The sequence below is a fragment of the Nothobranchius furzeri genome, chromosome 18 (assembly GCF_043380555.1).
Source record: "Nothobranchius furzeri strain GRZ-AD chromosome 18, NfurGRZ-RIMD1, whole genome shotgun sequence".
Lineage (NCBI taxonomy): Eukaryota > Metazoa > Chordata > Actinopteri > Cyprinodontiformes > Nothobranchiidae > Nothobranchius > Nothobranchius furzeri.
In genome coordinates, this window is record NC_091758.1 from 24,470,077 (window position 1) to 24,493,701 (window position 23,625).

The window sequence follows — 23,625 nt, forward strand, 5'->3', positions numbered from 1 at the left end:
TATTTCCACATATTTATACTTTCCAGTTGGTGAGTATGCAATTCTAATAAAACTGTTCTTAAAGTAACATTTAAGAATCAACCATCTTGGTGATCCCGCCTTACAACGAACGATGCAGCGGTGGGATTACTCGAGTATTTCTGTGCCCAAGCTGAGGCAGACGTGGTCAAAGCAAACAGAAGGTCTAAGCAGACCTTTGAGGCAGGAAGTTGTAAGGTGAAAAGCTGGTTTTGTTGAGCAGATATATTTAGGCCTACCTCTATTCTGGCACACAGTTTGCAGCTAAGTCAGTTTTCTGCTTCAGCGGTCAAATGTGTTTCGTTGCATTAGATTTGACTTTCTAGCTTGCAATCTCCTATTTGGGACATCATTAAGTCTTCAGCGCAAAGGGCCTCAGATATTGAACTTTAGATTACAAAAAGCATCAGCTATCAGAAAAGACAACTGGTGAAGTGTGCATTAGATATGAGACAAAAGCCATTAAGGAAGAAACAAATGGCATCAGGTGACAAAAGAGCCGTCGTTTCATATGAGAAACAAAAGCTAATATTGGGAATCTAACTGTGGTTTTTGAACTATAAATGGTTTAAAAAAGGACAATTTTAGTGGAAATGATCTTCTGGCTAAATGTTGAATCTGAATCAGAGACGAGTGCATCTGAAGTCTGATGAATTTCACCAAGGTCTGTGCGAGGGGCGTGTGCGGTGGAGAGAAATGTTCCAGTAGGAGAAAAGAAGTTAATATTCTGCTAAAATCTCTTAAACATGAACCAAAGTCTCATTTAGCTAAAACCTTCTCAGACGGTCGCATCTTCACCTCAAGGCTTTTCAACAGAAACCAGAAGCCCCACCATCAACATAATTCAGTATTTTATGTTTTAGTTGCTTTACAGAGTTAGACTAAAATGACCTCATCCAAATCAGCACACTTCAGAGCATCTCGAAACACAACTGATTTCCAAAGTCCCAGAAAGAGTTTACTCTGCTTTCCTCTTCTATAAGGAAGCAGAATTGACTGCTATTTAAAACGAAAGTCAATCGTCACTCATGTTGTGGCTAAAAGCTGCTGAATCAGGACTAAATGTAGAGTCTGCATCTCTCAGCAGTCCCTGAGCTCAGCCACTTCCAACAGTTATTTGAGTATTTTGTGGTAGGGGAAGAGCGGCAGGCCTCCTGTGAAAGTAGGGACGTCCATGATTGAGATGACGTCTGCCATCTTGGATGAAGCAGGGAGGAAGGTGAGCTTGGACACCTCGCCATACGTAGAGTCACTCAGCTCTTCTTTGTCTTCTCCTTGATTTTTACCACCTTCTTCTTCACTCTCTTCAGCACCAAATCCCACCACCTTAAAGGAGACGCAGAGGAATCAAACAATGAGCATTCAAGTTTATTTTTCTTTTATGCATCAAACATAAAGATGGCGATGCTTACGTGGACACTGAGTTGTCTAGCGTTTTGTCCCCGATGCTCCTGGAACCAGGACACCAGCTCGGTTCTGCTAATTTGCTTCAGAGCATCGATCTAAACAAGCAGACAGAAAACAACAGAACCAGGCTTTTTTTACGTAGCACTCATTATGTTTACCACTTCTCTCCCTACTGCTTGAAAGCAGAATTACAACAACCCAGCCACAGCCTCGAACGAATGTAGACCACTCTCTGGTTTTAGCTCTTTGCTTCGACTGGACTTGTTGGTGACACGACGGCTCACAGATGGCCATTACTGCGCGTGTGCCTCCAGCAGAAAGGCAGGAAGCAGCAAGGCAAGATAAAAACAATGCATCGCAGAATAAATGTCATCGACTATTAAATTTTATGTGGATGTCATTGTAACGAACCGACCAATGGTGGCAGCACTACGACCGTTGCTCCACCTCTCATTTGTTCCTACCCAAACCACCAAAGTTGTCTAAAGCAGTTTGTGGCCACCAGAGGGCGACACATGTCTGTCCAATGCAAAATACAGGTGCTGGCCAGTAAATTAGAATATCATCAAAAGGTTGAAAATATTTCAGTAATTCCATTCAAAACGTGAAACTTGTACATTATATTCATGCAATGCACACAGACCAATGTATTTCCAATGTTCATTACATTTAAATTTGATATTCATAAGTGACAACTAATGAAAACTCCAAATTTGGTATCTCAAAAAATTAGAATATTCTGAAAAGGCTGAATATAGAAGACACCTGCTGCCACTCTAATCAGCTGATTTACTCAAAACACCTGCAAAGGCCTTTAAAAGGTCCCTCAGTCTTGTTTTGAAGGCACCACAATCATGGGGAAGACTTCTGACTTAACAGCTGTCCAAAAGACAATCATTGACACCTTGCACAAGGAGGGCAAGACACAAAAGGTGATTGCTAAAGAAGCTGGCTGTTCGCAGAGCTCTGTGTCCAAGCACATTAACAGACAGGCGAAGGGACGGAAAAAATGTGGTAGAAAAAAGTGTACAAGCTCTAGGGATAACCGCACCCTGCAGAGAATTGTGACGACAAACCCATTCAAAAATGTGGGGGAGATCCACAAAGAGTGGACTGCAGCTGGAGTCAGCGCTTCAAGAACCACCACGAGGAGACTCATGAAAGACATGGGATTCAGGTGTCGCATTCCGTGTGTCAAGCCACTCTTGAACATGAAACAGCGCAAGAAGCGTCTCGCCTGGGCCAAGGACAAAAAGGACTGGACTGATGCTGAGTGGTCCAAAGTTATGTTTTCTGATGAAAGCAAGTTCTGCATTTCCTTTGGAAATCAAGGACCCAGAGTCTGGAGGAAGAGCGGAGAAGCACAGAATCCACGTTGCATGAGGTCCAGTGTAAAGTTTCCACCGTCAGTGATGGTGTGGGGTGCCATGTCATCTGCCGGTGTTGGCCCACTCTGTTTCCTGAGGTCCAGGGTCAATGCAGCCGTCTACCAGGAAGTTTTAGAGCACTTCATGCTTCCTGCTGCTGACCAACTTTATGGGGATGCAGACTTCACCTTTCAACAGGACTTGGCACCTGCACACAGTGCCAAAACCACCAGCACCTGGTTCAAGGACCATGGTATCCCTGTCCTTGATTGGCCAGCAAACTCGCCTGACCTTAACCCCATAGAAAATCTATGGGGTATTGTGAAGCGGAGGATGCAATACGCTAGACCCAACAATGCAGAGGAGCTGAAGACGACTATCAGAGCAACCTGGGCTCTCATAACACCTGAGCAGTGCCACAGACTGATCGAGTCCATGCCACGCCGCATTACTGCAGTTATTGAGGCAAAAGGAGCCCCGACTAAGTATTGAGTGCTATACATGCACATTCTTTTCATGTTCATTCTTTTCAGTTGGCCAACATTAGAGAAACAAACATTTTTTCATTGGCCTTTAGAATATTCTAATTTTCTGAGATACCAGATTTGATGTTTTCATTGGTTGTCACCTATAAATATCAAAATTATACGTAATAAACATCGGAAATACATTGGTCTGTGTGCATTGCATGAATATAATGTACAAGTTTCACGTTTTGAATGGAATTACTGAAATATTTTCAACCTTTTGATGATATTCTAATTTACTGGCCAGCACCTGTAGCTCAAGTGTCTGAAGGACGACCAGTTTTAACACTTAAAAGGTTTAAAAACTGCGTTAGTTTTGCTTTAAGGAACAGCGTGGTTTAAACTACAGTCAATAACAAAACTGGTTGTTTTTATCTTAAATAATGTTATTTTCTTCTGTTTTTGACTGAAAATCCAGTTTCAATACTTTTATCGTTCATTTTAAACGACTCGTTAAAGAAAAAATATTGTTTACATCATATAATGTTTTCCTGAACTCTTTGTTCCCTTTCTTATTGTAGGTCATCTTAAATGGATCAAGCTGAAGAAATAAATATGGGATTGTTTCTGGAGAAGACTTAAAATAAGAAAATTAAATAATAAAACGTTTACAAAACATTAAAACAAAAACGTATCGTGGATGTTGTTTTTCGAACTTTCTTATTTAAAAAGATCAAACTTAGGAAATGAGATCAGATTTTTAAAACCCCTCGGTCCTTGAACAGCACGACGTTTAGATGCATGAACTTGGCTCAGCAGGAGCCATGTTTGATGTTTCAGACCAGAGAAACACCCCAGCATCACAACTGCTGCTTCATAACAGCCCAGAATTCTTTTGGAGAAACTAAAAAGGATCGCTAGATGGCACCAAAGTTTCACAGATCCAGTATCGGTGAACGGATGAGAGGCACGGAGGTACCAGAGAGCTCTAGATGATCTAATCCTGGCAGAAGTTTGAGATTCTTCCATCCATCTAAAGTCTTTTAGATGATTTTGGTTCAAATCTCTGGACTTTTTGCTCCAGTTCAAATACAAGTGATTTACTGTATGGTACATCTGAACCAGTAACAAGCAGGAACACTGTTAGAAATGGGATGTTTGATGTTCTAAAGCACAACCGTCACATGGTAACAAAAACACCACAGAGTGTGAAGGCGAAGTAACCGAAGAAATAACACACACCACGATGAAAGAAAGCAAGAGACAAGTACAGGTTGTGTGTGTGTGTGTGTGAATGTTTTCTTCTCACCTCTCTGTTGAGCCTGTCAAACACATACTGCTGTGTGACCACCTCGGTCCAGTTCCTGTCTACCTCCTCCCCCAGGTGTGTGTCCTCACACTCTTTCAGCTTCACTAAAGCAGTCACCTGCATAAAACACACAGTTATTAGAACAAAATGTCAGAATTTTATGTCTAACTTAGGCCCTGTCCACACGTAGCCGGGGATCTGCCAAAACATAGATGTTTTTCTACGTTTTGGCCTGTCATCCACACGAAAACTGAGTTTTTTCACACGAAAACGGATCTTTTTAAAAACTCCAGCCAAAGTGAAGATCTGCGTTTTCTCTGTTTTGGGTGTCTGCGTGTGGACGGACAAAACCGGAGTTTTAAGATCCGCAACGTCACTTTCCGCGGCACAAAAATGCTGACATCAAGTGTGCGACCTGTGTTTACACTAGCCGACAGCATGGATGCCCTCAGAGCTGCGCTCGCTTTATCAATTGTCCAAGCGCTTTTTGCTTGTTTGTTTTTGCAAGCGGAATTACTGCTCCCTGCAGAAGACCACAGACGAAGGACGAGGTTCAGAACGGGGGAAGTACTGCCGCCTACAGGTCTGGCATGTCCTTAACAACGTATTTATACGGGTACGTGTGGACAGAGTTTTTTTTTAAACAAGGTGGTGTGGATGCAAGTTTTTGGAGGGGCGGATATACATTTTAAAAAAATCCCGGCTACGTGTGGACTAGGCCTAAGAAAAATTTTATCTAAATCACTTTTGGCTTCTAAAACCTTTCAAACTTCTTTATGAAACTGGGAGTGCTCGCTCACGCGCTCACACACATGCACGCTCACACACACACACACACACACACACACACACACACACACACACACACACACACACGCACACGCACACACACACACCTGAGTGTTAAAGGCCTCCTCTGTCAAAGCGTTGAGCTTCTCCCCAAATGAAACCAAGAACTCCTCAATCTTGAACTCCACCAGCTCGGTACTGGGAGAGATGAGAGTGAGGAGATATTACAGGCTGTGGGTTGAATTTGATCCTGTTAGTCATTTATCAGTTCCACTCCCGCTATTTCCAGGGCCACATTGATAAATTGTAGCTGGGAAACGGGTGAACAGAAAGACATATCATACCGTGCTTTCTGGTTAAGATAAATCGTATCTTTAAAAGATTAAAATTGTGTTGTGGACTCACTTGAATTTAGTTGCCTGTGTTTCCACGGTGACAGAGAAGCCCAGAACACCGGAGGTGTTTCTGCAGGTGGGGTAGACATGGTAACTGCAGCAGGAGACATGAAAGACAGCAGCTGGGATTAGAGGAAGAACAGATTAAACAGTGGATTAAATTTCGTTTGCGCTTTCTGGTAAATCCAGTCTGGAAATGTATAAAATGGAAGCCCAAAATGGAAAAACGTTATTTTTGTGGAGTTCTGCAGGTTGAAAGATTACTGCCTTGCATGTTTTCACATCTCACAAAAAAACAAATAAGCTCCAAGCCGGCAGTTTTCCTAAAAGCAAAATTAATGGACCAATAAAAGCAGGCTGAAATGGGTGTTACATTTTCTCTCACAGCTTTGATTTTTAGCACAGACAAAAGAAAATGTTCCACATAGAGAGGCAGTAAAAGGAAACGAGCTCTGATGGGTTCATCCTGAGCTCTACTGAACACAAACACATTTAAATGTGAGTAAATGCCGAAAAATAATCTCTATTTTGTTACAAAAGATTAAAAACAGTTTAGGAAGTAATCCTAATGTGCCGTTCATTCGTTCAAACACGGCTAATTTGAAATAAAGTTACAAATGTCAACAGAAACAAGAGAAAATCACCCCAGAGTCTCTTTAGTCCTGAGGAAATCAAAGCAGGGTTCCTCCATGTGCATCTGGAAAAATAAAAGAATGAAACATTAAAGGATGACTCAGTGAGACTCAAAGAGACCACCAGCTGAGTTTACAAAATAAAAGTGCAAACAAACAGATGATTAAAACTAAAACGTACCACCAGGAGCTCCATCAGCGTGTGCTCCCTCAAGCTCTTGGGCCCCGACTAGAAGAGAAGTTTCAACAAACAGAAACGAGTCGATGTGCAGCAGAAGAACAGGAACTCCAGCGCTGGTTTGAACGTTTAATTACCTGGTAATAAACGGTGACCTCAGAGTTGGCATCTCCCTTATTGAGCGTTTTAACTTTACAGATGTGGCGTTTCGGTGGAATCTCCACTACTCTGAACATCACCGGAACCTCTGCTGGCAGCTTGGCGAATTGCAACTTCCTGCCAACGAAGACGGAAACACGTTAATAAAAAAAACAACAAATAGTGAATGTTTGTGGGGCTGTATCCTCAGATTCAAAGAAAGACGATACAGCCCCACAACCATCTCGACAGCTTATTTAAAAGCTCAAAACACAGATAGAGAATCTCTAATAACAAAAAATAAAAAAGCAAGAAAATCTCTGATCCACGCGTCACTTTTTCAACAGAACATTCTGGATCAGCAGTTAAAATCAGGGAAATCATTTAGGAACATTGGAAAGTAGTTGAAAGTGATCCAATTCTAAAACCCATTTATTCCAAACCTCCAATGATCACATTCAAACGCGCCCACTCTTTAAAAGACAGACTAGTTCACTCTGAGATCAAAGCACAGCCAATTAACACATGGCTGCCTTCCAGACCCGTCGGAGTTTGCCGCTGCGGCCGCTGCTCCAAAGCGTCGGATGCAAAAGTCTTTTTACATCCACATACAGGCAAAAATACTACATTAAATCATTTATAAACTATAGCAGCACTCATATTGTTCATTTGTTGAAATGCCCATGCGGACAAGCTTATGTAGGACAAACAAAGAGACCATTGAAAACAAGAATATCAGAACACAAAACAGCTACACGCACTGGAATAGGGATTACGCAACAGCCCGCCACACAAGGGAATCATAGATCTGTGGTGTCCTTAAGTTTCCGGGGGATGGAAAAAGTATCCACACCCTCTCGAGGGGGAGCCATTATCAACCTCCTGCTATGGAGAGAGGTACACTGGATTCATACACTCAATACCATTGAACCTGCAGGGGTGAACGAAGCACCTGGTCCATCTTGCTTTCTCTAATCAGACGTTTTAATATTTAATCTTTAGCGTCAGTTGGATGTATTTCATCATGCTTATTATACACATCACTGTATATTTTGATAAGAGGTGTTTCAACTTGTTTAGAAATTTGATTCATTTTGGCTCATTATGTTATGGATGAACTGGTTAAGTCATCTTTTGGACGACTGGGTTGTATTAAATGGATATTTATTGGCTAATATTTTGGGGCTGACTCCGCCTCTTCCCCAGCCCAACAACCAATGAGCTAAAGACTAGTATATTTTCTGTCTAATCAGCCTCACCACACCTGTGTACATATACCTGTAATTAGATCAAGGCTTGTAACTCTGACATTCTGTCGAAACGTTAGTTCTATTATTTTGCACCTAATAAATTATAGGATTGAACTGAGAGCTCCGGCCTACTCCCCTTTTTGTTTCATGCCTGTGATCCTGGCCGTGAGAACTGGAACTCAGCTGGATGTAGCGCGGATTGCCTGTTGTTTATGTTAACATGTAATTGTTGTTGGTTTCAGTCCTGGACCAACAATTCAAACATCCAATCGAAATGTCATATCTCCACAACTCCATCAAAAAAGCACTTAAGTGAAATTTTGCTCCATTCGTGTCATTTTGCAACTAGTTTAAGGTGGAATTAAAGGTGCATGAAGTGGGAATGACATCACATGGTCAAATTTGGGTACTGCAGCCCAATAAATGAGTCCTCTTTCAGCAACTATTGCCACGTACGGATCAGCGCCAGAAGATTCTAGATGAGTGAAGACAAGTCATCCACACCACCTTCATAAGAGACAAATACATTTCACTATAACGCCGAGTTGTTGGTAATTGAAAAAAGCAGCTTGAGATAATTTTAGAGCAGACAATTTTTTTCAAATTCACCGTTATCATTGTTAGCTCAACATTAGCCTCTAGCCTTCTTTACCCGGTATTGGAGTCAAACAAAACTGATCAACTTTCTTTAGCTTCAGGGCCGCTCCTATCACTGGCTAACACTCTTTCCATAACGTTGCTGCTTCTTGCCGGCCACGCTCAAATTCCAAATGCGGGCACAGCAGAGTTTGCCAACGCAGACCTGGCAACCCAATGAGTTCCCATCTGATTGGAACCTTCCTGGTAAGGAGTCCCAAGAGCCCAATACTTGCACTGCACTTTACGGTCGTCTGTGAAGTGCACTTGGAGGTCTATATAGTCTAAAACATTCAGAGCATGACTAAACATCATTAAGCGTCTTCAAAATGACCTTCCAGTTGAAAATACTCATTTATGAGAAAAGGCACTTGAACCATTGCTCCGCCTACTTCTCAAAACTCCCACGTAGCGATGGTTTGTGGGTAGCGCCCTTGGCCCAGAAAAGGGTGGCTTCCCAACTCCGGGTCGGGGGAGAGGTCCTACCCCAAGTGGAGGAGTTTAAGTATCTCGGGGTCTTGTTCACGAGTGAGGGTAGGAGGGATCGGGAGATCGACAGGCGGATTGGTTCGGCGTCTGCAGTGATGCGGACGCTGAGCCGATCTGTCGTGGGGAAGAGGGAGCTGAGCCAGAAAGCCAGGCTCTCGATTTACCGGTCGATCTACGTCCCAATCCTCACCTATGGTCATGAGCTTTGGGTAATGACCGAAAGAACGAGATCGCGGATACAAGCGGCCGAAATTAGTTTTCTCCGTAGGGTGGCCGGGCTCAGCCTTAGAGATAGGGTGAGGAGCTCGGACATTCGGGAGGGACTCGGAGTAGAACCGCTGCTCCTCCGGATCGAAAGGAGCCAGTTGAGGTGGTTTGGGCATCTGGTCAGGATGCCTCCTGGACGCCTCCCCGGGGAGGTGTTTCGGGCATGTCCTGCCGGCAGGAGGCCCCCGGGGGCCCAGGACATGTTGGAGAGGTTACATCTCCAATCTGGTCCGGGAACGCCTTTGGGTCCTGCCGGAGGGGCTGGTGTAGAAGGCCGGGGAGAGGACGGTGTGGAGCTCCCTAGTTGGGATGCTGCCCCCGCTACCCGGACCCGGATAAGCTGAGGAAGACGACGGCCCTTGGCCAAAGTCCTCATCAATGCAGACTGGAGCGGAGTGCGGACCAAGGGGTTCTAAAAGGGTGTGGTCAACTTCTGCACTTGAGAATCGGGACAACCTATGCACTCTCATCCCTGAAGGGGATCGCACAATTCACACACAAGTGTGGAAGTGCGAGTATTGGGACAGGGTCCCTGTTTGACCATTTTAAAAGGAGAAAAACTGGCAACCATCTAGCCCCCAGGAGGAAATCTGTTTCAATGTAAATAATTAAATAAGACCAACATTTAAAAAGGCTGAAATTCACACACAAGCTCTCTAATTTTAGACATCAGTACATTTTACTGGAGTCACATTTTGCTGACTTTATTGTGACTGAAGTGCATTTGAATTGCTGCCTTTGCTGGAGTCGAGGAGACGTGACATCAGGATCGTCGTAATGCGGAGCCAAAAGAAACGCTGGCGATTGAAACCAACATGGCAATCACAGATTATGTGTTTGTGAGGGCAAAATAAATAAACCCAAGTGAAGGAGGGGATTATGGGTCGACAGCTGCAGCTGACATCCATTACTGTGTGTGCATCCATCTGATCATATGTTACTAGTGTTTTCATTCAGAGTAACGGTGGACTTACTCTGTGACATACTGCAGGAACTGCACCGACTCCTGTGGACAAAACACAATAAAGGCTAATGAGTAAGCAGTGATAAGAAACTGAAGAGCAGAAAAACTAGAGGGCGGCGTCAAATACGCTCAGCGTCGGCTGATTTAAGAGCTGACGTCAGCATCAGCAGATTCATTCTAATCATTTGATATTATTGTCAATCAGTCTACTTGTCCTGTTCCCTCACAGCGCTGCTGAAGTTCCCCTGCACCAGCCCCTCGGCGAACAGCTCGGCTCTGAAGCTCCGGCTGAACTCCATCAGCTCCTCCATGCTCAAACCGGCTGTCAGGGCCTGATACTTCTCCACCATGGACCAGCGAGAGTGCTCCAGGATCAACAAACGAACGTCCCTGAGAGACGGGGGGTGGGGGGAGGGGGACAGCAGGTGTGGGAGGCTTTTCTGTTTCAGACTGGCACACGTTTCACCAGTAGAAGGCAACTCAGACTGAATAATGACCCATCGGCAGTGAGAAGCACAACGTACTTGCCCAGTTTGTCGGGTTTAATGAGGATGTTGAAGTAGGTTTTTTTGAGCTGCTCTGTGAACATGCTGAAGACATCGGCCGAGGCAGAGAAATCAGCCAAGTGGTCGATTATCAGGTGGAACAGCAGCTGCAGAGAGAAACATCAAACCACTGAAGATTCTGATTTGTGTGTGCACGTCTGCACAGCGTGGACGGGTGAGTTCACTCACAGGCAGCTTGTGGTTGAACCCTTTGACCCTGATGATCAGGCCGTGCTCGCTAGCCACTAACTTGTGCTCCAACTGAGCCACTTCGGCCTCGTAGGCCGGCTCTGCCAGGTTGTGGGCCAGAATGGTTACGAGCAGATCAAACAGCACGATGCTGAAGGCCGGGGATGGGAGAGAGGGAGAGAATTAAAACAGGAACATGGGTGTGCAAAATGAAGTTAGGGAGTAGAACGCATCAGAGCAGAAGATGAGAATCATGAGAGCAGGCTGGAGGGGAGGAGGCAGCAGAAGAGGATGGAGTGATAATTAAGACAGGAAGATGAATAGGTGAGGGAAAGCGGAGGAGCTGAAGGAATGAAAAGGTCAAAATAATTTATACAAAATGCAGCAGAGAGCAGGGAACGAATAAACTAGTGACAGAAAACTGAATTACTGAATTACTACATGCTCAGATTAAAGCCTGAACTCACTTTTTAGCAGACTGTTGGATTACAGGAGAGATTAGGTGGAATCTGATGTAGGCTGTAACAGGAGAAAGAGCATCAGGTCTCTGCATCACGTTTACATGAAACGTCTTGCATGCCTCAGAAAACACACACATACACACACACACCTTTAGGGATTTTGAACTTGTTGTCCTTCTTGTACCATAGGCAGCCCTCGTCGCTGCTGGCGATGCGGACAGGGAAGTCGGAGTCTGGGCAGTCAGACGGCTTCAGGGTGAAGTCAGTGGCTAAACAAATGCACACAAACATCATTCATCATCTGCCAGTTCTGCACAGACTCATAAATAATAGGTTAGTGTTGTTTTCCTGACGGATGCAGTAAAGGTGTCTCTTTAAAGCTGAGCTGGAGCAAAAGCGAATGTCAGAATGACCAACAAGTTTAGGGAGAACCAAAGCCGTTTCACTCATTCTCTGTCGGCTCAATGTGAAAAATTAAGTTGATCTGGAGGAACAAAACGTCAGCAAGCTTGGGTTAGAAATAAGATAAACACTTTAGCCACTGGTATAACACAGGAGTTGTTATTTTTTAAATCTTTTGATGCTCTGGGAAAAACCATCAGCTTCTTCAAAAAGGGATTAAAGTCGAAGTCTGACGCAGCCCAGGAGGGAGCCGCGGGAAATGTGACACGACTGCAGCAACGGCCGCTGACTGATTCAGGATCAGATGGATTTAAAGACTCAGCCCACTGTTCAGCTGTTTTGTTTTATTTTTTATTCACACCAAGGCAGCAAAAACAATACCTGAACATCAAAGCCAGAAAATTGCGAATGGATTTTTTTCCCCCGCAAAAACTTTTCTTTAAAAATGTATTTTGTGGAAAAACAAATATAACAAGGTTTCCCACTGAGCCATTAAATAAATGAAAAAGTAAATTGAAAAATAAAATGTTGGATTCAGGTCAGCTCGAGTTTGACAGCACAGGAACAGAAACCTTTCAGAATGAAGCTGGATTACTAACGTCCATATGAACCAGTAACACAAACATTAGCCTTTTAAAACCACAAACAAGTCATCATTATTAGTGTACATGAACCCTGATGTCATCTGTAAGCCTGCAGCAGCTTTAGCTTCTTTCATTCTGTCATTTGGAATAAACCTTTAATAAAAGTCTAGGTGACATTTTCACTAGAAAATAAACGGAGAACTTTCGTAAATAATGCAATAACAGAAGTGTAAAGGTTGCAAATCAGGGCCAATCAAGACGTTACCAAAACACTCATGAAGCTAAGGGTAAGTGGATAAGACAGTCACGTTTAAATACTTTAACTACGGATGCCCCAATCAGCATTCTAGGCTCCCGATCCCGATCTGATCCTTTAACTTCAGTTTCGAGTCCCGATCCAACAGTTTGCCTTTACTATTGAAATTTATAAAGCTGAAACATATTTATAGCAAATAACTCAAGTTAATTTTCTGAGACTCATTTAAATGATAAGCATTACCATTATTGTTGTAAATCTCATGAAATCAACTTCCTGTTTTAAGACCAGTTGTAAAATGTTACATTTCTGGTAGCTTGATTTTGCGATGAATTGCTACTGAAGATGGACTCCAAAGTACGAAAAAGGATGGATGGTGTTTGGTTACAGAGGGCACAAGGTGGGCTGCAGCCAGTAACGGCAGCTCTCACCTCGTTACTCTCTTGTTATTCTTTGTTTTTCCTTCTGTGCGTGTTTTTAATGCCCTTAAGGTGGGCACAGCTAACGCTAGCTCTCTTTAGCAGCTAACTTCTCCACATGAAACGTCGGTTCTGCCTCCAGAATTATGGTGAAACGAGAAATGAAGATGCAGCAGAATTAAGCTCTGGAGAGGGAACGGACATATAAACAATATCCACCCTTCATGATTATGGGAAATGTCCGCTTTCTCCCCGATAAAATGGACGAGCTCTCAGCGCAGACTCGGCTGCAGCGGGACTACTAACAGCCTGATGTTTTTTTATGGAGACGTGGATGAACAAGCTCATGGCAGCCTGAGGTTTCCCTGGAAGGATTTAAACACCTGCGAGCCGACAGGAGAGTGAAGCAATTCGGTAAATGTCCCAGACGTCTTGAGAAATGTAAATGTTCATACGTTTGGTTGACTTCTTATGGAAAACCCGACCGTAAGCAGGGCCAGACACGGGAAAAGGAGCCCTCTACAGTAGTTTTTCCCTCAGAAGTGGCACATGCTAACGTGCTCATAGTCTATTTTGGGAGATCGGCAAGACTCGTCAGTTATAATTGGAGATCTCCGATCATTGAAAAATATGAAAAAACTGGCCCGATCCTATCCAGGGATCTAGCTTTGACTAATACACACGTTAAACATCTCCTAAAGAGGTTTCTCCACCCACCGATGAACTTGTTCTCTGCAGGAAGGTGGAGATCACCGCTCAGCTCCATGTTTACCGTCCATCGCTGCATCCACTCCTGCTCTATATCTGTGTAGCAGAGTGCACACAATGTTTCCCCTCAGCAGGCCTGTGCATCTTTAAGCTGCAGCAGACCGACTGAAATCAGGCTGAAAACAAACCCTCCACGCTGTACTGTGTTCCAAACCACTTCTCCCTGAGGGGACACCGGCCCTCGTGTCCCGGTGACAGCAGCATCAGGTTAGCTCTCTCTGGAGTCAGGAGGGACAGGGCTGCACCGATCACCTACACACACACACCAACACACACACCTGTCAAGTCTGCAGCAAACAAGGAGAGCTGTTTCCATTATGAGTTATCTAAACTGCTTCTACATGAGTGAATACAACTAGCCGTCACTGATCGTCACAGAAAACTTAAAAACCCAGAATTAGTTCAGTTCAAGGTAAACAACAGACACCCGACTCCAGTGAATCATTTCTGATATAAAAAGATCAAAAGGCTGTCGCATCAGAAGGAACATTTCCAGATCTGAGTGAGCCATTCCATTATCACCTTTGTCTAGAAAAAGGAAATAAAACCCTGAAAGCGGTTAATTCCCAGCACAACTGAGCTACTTACCTCTGGATTGTACTCAAACATCAGTTGATCTCCAGTCAGGAAGTCCTCCTTAGGGAACAGCTGCATGTTTTCACAAACGTCCTCGACATACTCTATTGGGTCAATCTAACAAGTATAGCAAACAGATCATTTGTCACTCACACATCTGCACCTATCTTACACTGTTGCCCCTGGCTGTTTGCATTCTCACCTGCTCCTGATAGTGAAACTCATTCGCCTCGATCCTCTGGATCTCCTCATATATTCTGAGAACATCAGCAAACAAGCAGAGTTTTAAACTTTACACAATCAAGGCAAATGCTCAGATGTCAACACTCAGAAAAACACAGTTGGAGCAACAAAAATATGACAGAGAAACACAGATGCAAACACAAAAAGGTCTTGTGTCCTTTAGTGAGTCTGAGTGTTTACTGCCGTGCCTCTGCTGGGGTCCAAGTGTCTGCAGCATCTTCAGATACTGGAAAACCAGATGAGTCACCTGGTGAATGGCACAGACACACAAACAAATGCTTTAATATTAATATTGATGAAACAGGGAAGATTTACTATATTTTTACAGTTTTTAGCACATAGCTTCCTCTCCTGATCCTTTATTCATAAACTACACTTCCTCAACTTTCTGCTAATATTTGAGAAGGACACTGGAAAAATGAACTTTCCTGCAGACCTTTTATTTAACAGGTGAATGGATGAGATTTCATCTGTGCAAAGGCGTAATAATCTGATGCACCTCGACACACGCGGCCGCTCCGCTACACTGGAGCGGCCAAGGAGTTGTTATTTCACCCCTGATTCTGACACAAGACAAAGATGGTTCACACCACTCCAGTCCCAAACCACAAGCGAAGTCTAGCACCATCAGAGGGCGAGACAAAGTGAAAGTCACATGTTTTTGCCACATCTGGTTAGTTTTGTTCACAACTGTCTGGCTAAACAGAACAGTCAAGCTCCATGCATTAATCTCACCCCATCAGGTGGCACTTAAAATATGTGTTGAGGATCACTCCAAAGGAGTGATGCCGACACCAGATTCTACCCTAAAGTCTGTAAAACTGACCAAGTCATATCCATTTGTGCATTGGCTAATACTAGGGATGTTATCTGTATCGGTTTCTACTCTTTCAATAACACAACTGTCAGCATGAATTGAGACCTGTTCTCCCATCACACAAGGAGGGAAAAAAAGTAAAGACAAAGACTTTTTATGCCTAAAAGGTGGTAAGAAAAATCATAACTGTGATCTAATGTGTTAATCACATTATTTTATGTAATGTTTAATGGAAAAGTGTATGATTTTATGAAGTGAGAATGAGAAACATGAAGTGAAGTGATTTTCACATTCGGTAACGGTTGTGTGATTACACTGAAATTATCACCGAGTCTAAAAATGATGTTAAAATGACATTTTAAACCAGGGGTCCCCAAACCTGGTCCTGGGGGGCCGGTATCCAGCAGGTGTAGTGGTTTTTCTGCTCCAACAGACTTGATTCAGTGGTTGAAACACCTGAGCAGCAGCTCACCAGGCTCTGCAGAAGCCTGTTAATTAGCTGCTGATTGAAATCAGGTGTTCAAACTAAAACATGCAGGATACCGGCCCTCCAGGACCAGGACTGGGGACCCCTGTTTTAAACCAATAGAATTGTTTAAGTAAATGAATAGGCATGTTTCCATGACGAGAACTCCAAGGTAGTTCCTGGGAACTTGACCAGGAGGTAGGATGTCCCAGTCCTCTCAGCTGTTGTCTCTCCATTCAAGTTCAGCCCTTTCAGAACTTGCACAGACATCAGCGTATCACGACTGCGTTGGCAGTGAGTGATGTCACTGATCAGCCCCAAAAAGCACCCAAAGTAACATTAGTAATATTAAAAGAATTTTATGGAAGTTTATCATCATTTAGTGTTTTGTGAGACAAGCCTCGTTAAGTCTGTGGGGGAATTCCACAGAGTTTTCCGGTCCGGAGTTAGATTTTAAATGCAATCGGTGCTTATTTTTTTTGCTTCCATTCTGCTTCACCAGCTACTCTTCTCATTTTACCGCTGACGGTTGTTTTGGACGTCTGCTGATGTCATTTCCTACTGAGTTACAACCAATCAGCGTGAGTTAACAGGAGGTTCCGCTCAGATACTCCACCGGGCCGTTCTGAGTACCTACTCCAGAGCAGGTACTCAGAAGGTTCCTGAAAACGGTCTGAAAAAACGTCCATTTGGATGGCCCGGCCAGGTGGAGACACGGGGTTCCTGTAAATCTACCCTGAAGTTCTTGTAGTGGAAACATGCCTATTGATTAGTAAAATAAGGATGTATGTTTTATGTGTATAAATAAGTACATTGCTTAGCATAAATGAGTACACCCCACTACATTTGTCAGAAAAACTTTAGTTTACTTTCAGAATCAACATTTTCTATGAGATACCAAACTACACAACACTCCCACTAATGTGGACCATTGGTTGCAAAAAGATGTGTTCATTTCCACACACAGAAAAGTGATTTTCCAAACAAATCGATTAAAAATGAGTACACCCCAATTATAGTTTTAGGAGAAAAGCCACATTTAAGACTACACATTTTAAATTAACAGGCATTCAGCCACAGGTGAGTCTAATGATTCCTGTAAGAGGTGTCCAGCAGACAGGTGACTGTAAAAGGGCATTACTTAACAAAGAAAAGCCCTTCCTATTTCATGCTGTCAGCAACGGCTCCACATGGAAGACAAATGTCCCAAAATCTGAGAAAGGAAATAATTTCTTTACACAAAAAAAGGTGATGGCTACAAGAAGATCAGCAAAGCTTTACATATCAGTCAGAATACTGAAGTAAAAGTGATCCAAACATTTAAGAAAGGTGGAAGTTTAGCTATCTTACAGAGATGTCCACGGAGGTTAACATCCGGACGGAGCGTCTTCTGATGACAAGGGCTGAAGAAAATCACCAAGCGAGTTCACTTCAGTTAGCTAAAGCAGTAAAAAGCCAAACTGGAGAGACTGTTTCCTGTGACACCATACTGCGCACGCTGCAGAGGAATGGCATGCATGGGCATCGTCCACGAAGAAAGCCTCTCCTAAAGCTCATGCACAAAACAGCTACCTACCTAGGATTTGCTAGGGCCCATGCTGAAAGAGACGAAGACTACTGGGACTCTAAACTCTGGAGGGATGAGACAAAGACCACTGTTTTTCACTGTGGCGTCGTAAAGGTGAGGATTTCAAAGAGAAATGCATGGTGCCTGGAGTGAAACACGGAGGTGGCAATGTCCTTATGTGGGGCTGCATGACTGCTACTGGTGTTGGGCAGCTGCCTCTCATTGATGGTATCATGGACTCAACAATGCACTGCTCTCTCTATACTGAAGGAGAAGACGCTGCCATCACTCTCAAACATCCCTAGCTGATACCATTCCATGGTAGGTGATGATAATTCATGTGAGCTCTACCTGGATCCTGTTTAGTGGTCCAATAACAGAAATACAAACACCATAAGGAGTAACAATCACTGGCTTTGAAAAATGAGTTAAGAAGTTAAAAAAAAGAAATGATTAAATAAAGTTAAAACATGATATTAATGCAGGGTTGTTTACATGAGCAGTTTAAATGAGGGGTATTTACCATTCCTGAATGGTGATGCTTTTGCAGCTCTTTTTTTCATGGTTATTCAACTCTAAACCTCTGGCATTTTATTGAAACGCTCTGACATTTCTGGGAATGCGTTTGCTTTATTGCTGCGTTAAGAGTGGAGATCGATTCCATTGTAACGTTTGTACGCTAAAGCATGCAGGTTCTGCCGCCGGCTGATTAGCTTAGCTAGTATTAAAAAAGTGGAAGCACTGCAGTCTCACTAATTAACAAATTATGTCTTGTTTACAGTGAGGTTATGTGCCAGACTATTTCTTGGTCGAGACCAGTTACCAAGCAACCGGTGGAGAATGCAGAAAAGGTCACTGGCATTGACCTTGTTGCAAGGAGCGAGAAAGTGAATGACAAGAACAATAATATACTTCACATGGAAACAGCTTAATAACAGCAACTAAAATGTTAAAAAAAAAACACAAAAAATCCATTTCTTTAAAACTCAAAAACACAAAAATGATTTCATGGTGCCAACTGAATAAACAAAAGTGATTCCTACATTTATTCTGACTTTAGCTTGACTGTTTAGACACGGTTTAAACTGATTATTTACAGACATTCAGGAAAAAACTGTTCTGGAGTTATTTAGGGATACAAATTTGTTGACAACATTGCAATGCTGTTTTAAAGATGTGGAACACTGAAAACCCACTTTTTTTACATCTTATTTTCGATTATTGTTGGTCACTCTTGAGTTTTTCATGCAGGCTGATTGTAAAAATAGTCTCCCACATGTATCTCCAACATTAGCTTCTGATAGAAATAGATGTGAAACACTAGGATCTGCAAAGCCTGACAGATCTGCATCACACTGTCACTTCACATTCACGGACTCACCCATCTCAGCTCACGCTGGGAAAGGTAACTGAGTGCTCAGTGCTAACCGAGATAACTTAGCACTGGTACCTCCCCAACATAGCAGAACTGATTCACCTCCTTCTCAGTGGTGCCACAGCTGCTTCCGTACATCTTATGAACACTCTCGGGCTCAGGGAGAGGCCGAAAGGGAGGACGAGATACTCGAAACACCTCCCTAAAAATGCAAATCTGAGATATTTTCTAGGAGGCAGATAAATCGGGATGTGAAAATAAGCATCTTTCAGGTCGACTGAAGTGAACCAGACTCCCGGGCGGAGAAAGCGCAGTAGAGAAGCGTCCGTCAGCATTCTGAACTTGTATTTTCTGAGATGTCTGTTCAAACTCTGCAGGTCCAGAACAGCTCGCATTCCTCCGCCTTTCTTCGGAACCAGTAAGTATCTTGAGTAAACCCCACTCCTGCTTTGCTCTGGAGGGATTTCTCTTATCGCTTCTTTCTCTAACAGTGAGGACATTTCCTCCTGTAGGAAACGAGTGGCTTCTCCCTTGGCTTGTGATTGAATCACGCCTATAAAGCGAGGGGGAACTGTTGCAAACTGCAGCCTGTATCCTTTGCTTACTGTTTTCAGAACCCAGTCTGATTCCATGCATTCCTCCCAATCTTTTATTCTCAGTGACAGCGGGCTGACAGGCCCCTCCGTCATGTGTGGAACAAGCTCGCCCTCTAGTGGATCTGGGGTGAAACGCGAGTAGATTTGTACTGCGCATGCGCGGGGACTGAGACCGGAGGCAGACGTGTTTTGGGGGGGGGGGGGGGGGGGTGTTAGGAAATGAGTAGTCTCCGCCCCTTGATTCATTGATCTTTTTTTTTCAACTTTTTTAGCTGCGCCCTCGGCAAACTGCCTGGATGTGACAGCGTTGACATTTTTAATGTTTGAGAACATAGAACAGTGCTTGTGAGACATGTCACCGGGCCATCTTGGTTGCCTACGGGAATAACACATTGTCTCTTTGGAGCGCATGGAGCAGACTGGAACATCTCTTCTTTCATGCGCAGAACATCCAAGCACGGAACTGGAAACGGTTTGCTCGCTGCGTCTTGGTAGCCTGTCAGGCTAGATGCTTCATTGTCCTCCCCACCTGAGTGGAGGCGGGCGGAGGTTGATCCGGACGAGTGGCGTCAGGCCTCTTGTTCCAAGGAACTTTAGCAGGGATGGGTCTCTGAAATGCCGCAGAAGCCCATTCGCCAACTTTGGAATCTTGAAGGTTGGCGGCAGGCGGGCCGCAGCTTGGGCAAAGGTTTGGCGTTGAGGAGGAGGAGGAAGGGCTATGGGGTGTACCGGTGCCCGTCTAGGGAGGCATAATTTCAGAGCCTCGTCATCCCGTTTCTTTTCCTCACATCTCTTTTACATCGTGGAAACGGCAGCACCAAACAGCCCTTGTGGGGCGATGGGGGTGTTCAGAAGATCTTCCTTCTCTTTGGTAGAGAGGGTGGTGAGATTTAGCCACCTAGCTCTCTCCTGCAGGACCATTAGACCCATTGTTCTGCCCAGCGCTTGGACCGCAACTTTGTGAAGGTGAAGGCAGTGGTCGGTAATGATGCACACCTCCTCCCACAGCGTGGCCTCTGGTGATGCAGTCATCTCCTCCTCAAGTTCAGCCTGATACGGCATCAGAAGGGATGATTCAACGCCCGAACTGACAGTTCGGCAGCTTTGTAGGACTTTTCCGTCAAGGCAGATTCAAAACAGTCTGCTCTGGACAGAAAGGCGGGGCTTCCTGCGGCCATGGAGGTCTTCGGGTGGTTTCGCTGGTTCCACCGGGGGCATCTGTGGGAGACCGTGATTCTCCATTCCCTCACAGTCAAGCGCAGAACTCCCTGCCACCGGGTGCCTGTCTCTGTAGGGTTTTTCCCGCCAGGAGATGCCAAATTCCTCCAGTAACTCAGGGAAGAACGGGAGGAGTGGTTTCCCGGTGCGCTTCGCCTTTGGTAGTTTCTTCCCATCATAGCGGGAGCGCGCCGATTGTGCTTGGACCTCCGGCCACTGGATGTTGAGCTTCTCCGCAGCGCGTTTGCACATGTCCTGCAGATCCAGATCCAGGGCAGGTGACGCAGATTCTCCGTCGCTGACGCGGCCACTGCTCAGGAGCTGAAGTTTTGCGACCCGGCCTGAGGAGGTCAGAATGGAGCTGTCCTCCTCCTCTTCATCTGTCATGAGGAGCTCTGACGCTGCGTCGGAATCATCGCCTTCCTCTGCTCCGCTGAAGTCCATTGGGCTGTCCGCAAGGTGGCGGCCCAGGAGTTCGAGTGGGAGCGGGTCCACGAGATCCAGAGTTTCACCCCAGCTTGGTCCAGGTTGAGGTTTGGGGGCAAGCATGGCAGCTTGGTCCTCCGCACGCTGGTCAGTAGCTGTAGAAGCCAGTAACGGGTCACCGCGGAACAGAGTTACCTGATGAGCCAGACAGAGACGGAGCACCTTGAGGGAGAACCGGCTACAGTGAGCGCATTCTTCCGGAGACTCAAGGGCCGTTTGGGCATGTTTAAGACAGAGACACATCACACACCTTTGGTGAGTATCCCAGCTCGAAATTTTATTTCCACAAGGGCCTGCAGGTTTTCAGCCACCTTAGCGGCACCGCTCATGGTGTCCATGGCCCTCCTGGTGTTTAGCTTTGCAGCTAACGATACCGTTTAGACAGCTAACACTAGTCTAGGGTGGTTAGGTGGGGTAAGCGTTGCGGCTCTGCCCTGTGTAGGTGGTATCGCTACCCTTCGAGTAATGCTACTCGGTAAAATGCTAACTGTTAAGTGCATTGCTACTCCTCACAGTCTGCAACTCAGACCACTGCTTGAAGGCAGGTTAGTGTGCGACTGTCTCTCGTATAAAACCGTAAGACCAGGACCAGCGCCCGGCGGTAGAGTTCAGACTCCTCCTTTGGGCAGTTTAGCTAGCTCCAGTCCGACAGTCAGCACACGAGAGGATTTTGGGAACTTCTGCTTGTAGCAAGAGGATGTTTTAGAATATTGTCAGTGAGGAGCCGGCCTAATCTATAGGTGGGGTTCCCACCTCCTATACGCTGACAGATTTGTTCCAGCCAATCAGGGCTGGCAGTGTGGAATAAGAGCTTCTGATGAGGTCACCCCTAGGCATTCCCATAGTGAGACACGAAACGAATGCTATGAAAGAGAACTTTTATAAAGGAGTGCTTCCTGGACTCAACCTACGCTGGTTTGAGGGGCTCTTTGGATGGGAAGATTCAGTCGAAAAACCAAGAGACACTCCAAGGCACTCTCAAATAGAAAAAGTTAAAAAGCCTTTATTGTGATGGCTAGGTCACATATGGCCTTTTTTTAAAAATTAAAACTCCCACGCATTTCGGCAACGTAGCCTTCGTCAGGGAGTCAAAAATAAAACATATTTATGTATTAACATTTTGAGAAATGATAGCTCACAATGGGAAGGCTGGAAGGATTTACACATGTCTCCCTCTTTAAAGAATGAAGGACTCGGGCATTCATTGCAGCCATTAAGCAACTTCTGGCACAGTAGTTCTGGCTAGATGTGGGACCGCTCTTCTTAGCAAGATTTGATATAAATGGTTGGGGTTTCTGGCTTTTGTGTTCAATGGAACCGATGTCTGGGCTTTGGGAAAGCCATTCCAGAGGCTCAATGCTAGTCTGTTTCATCCAAACTGAAACCAGCTCTAATGTCACTGTCATGATGGAAAACTTTCAGTTCAAGTTTCAACCATCTAAATCAGTGGCATCTAATCACAGTGCTCAAAGACCGCTATCCTGCATGGTCTAAATGTTTTTTTTTTACTGATCTGAATCAATATTATAGCAATATACCAAAACATACAGGATAGAGGTCATCAAGGACCAGAGCTGAAAGCCACTGATCTGATGACTCTGGGTGAATTTGGAGGTGAAGAAGTCTCACCTAAAACAGACATGTCTGGCAACATCTCCATCCATAAAGATACAACACTGGCTCCAACCCCGTCAAAATCAAGTAAAAATACATTCTACAACTTCCAGCGTTTACTTTGTTTTAATTTAAACCTCGTGATTTCAATTCTTGTTTTTAGAAAAAACAGAAGAAAAAAACCACCTCTTACCCTGGAAAGAAAAATAAAAGCCCAAATGTAATGCAACATTTTTACCTAAACTTCACATTGACAATAAAATAAAAGCAGGTGGTTCATGTGGTTTGCAGTAAAAGAAAACAGTCAAAGCAACTTCTTTTTCTTTTTACTTGCTTATTTGATAATGTTCCAAATTCTAATTTAGGGATTTAAATTTGCAACTGAACAGCAAATTGTTTGAATTGCTGCTGGCAGTGGAACCATAATTGGTGCACATTTCTGTTTGTGTTCAGTCTAATTGTTGCATTTTTGACATCCAGAATCATTTAATATATTTTGTTTGGAGTCATGTGATGCTGTTGTTCCACACTAAAATTAAGTCTCTTGAAAAATTAACCCTCTAATGAGTGCAGCTGTGAGGAAACACTTGTTTTGTGTCAATTCTCATCTGCACCAGCTTCATGTCCATCTGCATACAGGAGGAGACTCGCAGCAGGATGACACACAATCCAGCTGGAGACTGTTTACCATGTCCTTCAGTTAGCCATCTCTCTGCTGGAGGCCATTTATTTAAATG

General features: G+C 44.3%; 1 protein-coding gene across 3 annotated transcripts in view; it reads right to left on the reverse strand.

The window, feature by feature from the left end:
* Window positions 1-852: 852 nt before the first annotated feature.
* Window positions 853-23,625, reverse strand: part of nrd1a (nardilysin a (N-arginine dibasic convertase)) — a 51,545-nt gene continuing 28,772 nt past the window's right edge. For all 3 annotated transcript variants that reach the window (XM_054741726.2, XM_015969724.3, XM_015969726.3), the window contains exons 14-32: window positions 14,938-14,996; window positions 14,709-14,763; window positions 14,519-14,623; window positions 14,059-14,182; window positions 13,880-13,966; window positions 11,651-11,770; window positions 11,508-11,559; window positions 11,041-11,191; window positions 10,831-10,958; window positions 10,534-10,696; window positions 10,317-10,348; window positions 6,700-6,838; window positions 6,566-6,613; window positions 6,397-6,449; window positions 5,763-5,846; window positions 5,465-5,555; window positions 4,569-4,685; window positions 1,431-1,520; window positions 853-1,344 (exon numbers count right to left, since the gene is read on the reverse strand). In XM_054741726.2, the coding sequence (XP_054597701.2) occupies window positions 1,132-1,344; window positions 1,431-1,520; window positions 4,569-4,685; window positions 5,465-5,555; window positions 5,763-5,846; window positions 6,397-6,449; window positions 6,566-6,613; window positions 6,700-6,838; window positions 10,317-10,348; window positions 10,534-10,696; window positions 10,831-10,958; window positions 11,041-11,191; window positions 11,508-11,559; window positions 11,651-11,770; window positions 13,880-13,966; window positions 14,059-14,182; window positions 14,519-14,623; window positions 14,709-14,763; window positions 14,938-14,996 (1,911 nt within the window). In that variant the 3' untranslated portion in view covers window positions 853-1,131. The remainder of the gene's footprint in view (window positions 1,345-1,430; window positions 1,521-4,568; window positions 4,686-5,464; window positions 5,556-5,762; window positions 5,847-6,396; window positions 6,450-6,565; window positions 6,614-6,699; window positions 6,839-10,316; window positions 10,349-10,533; window positions 10,697-10,830; window positions 10,959-11,040; window positions 11,192-11,507; window positions 11,560-11,650; window positions 11,771-13,879; window positions 13,967-14,058; window positions 14,183-14,518; window positions 14,624-14,708; window positions 14,764-14,937; window positions 14,997-23,625) is intronic.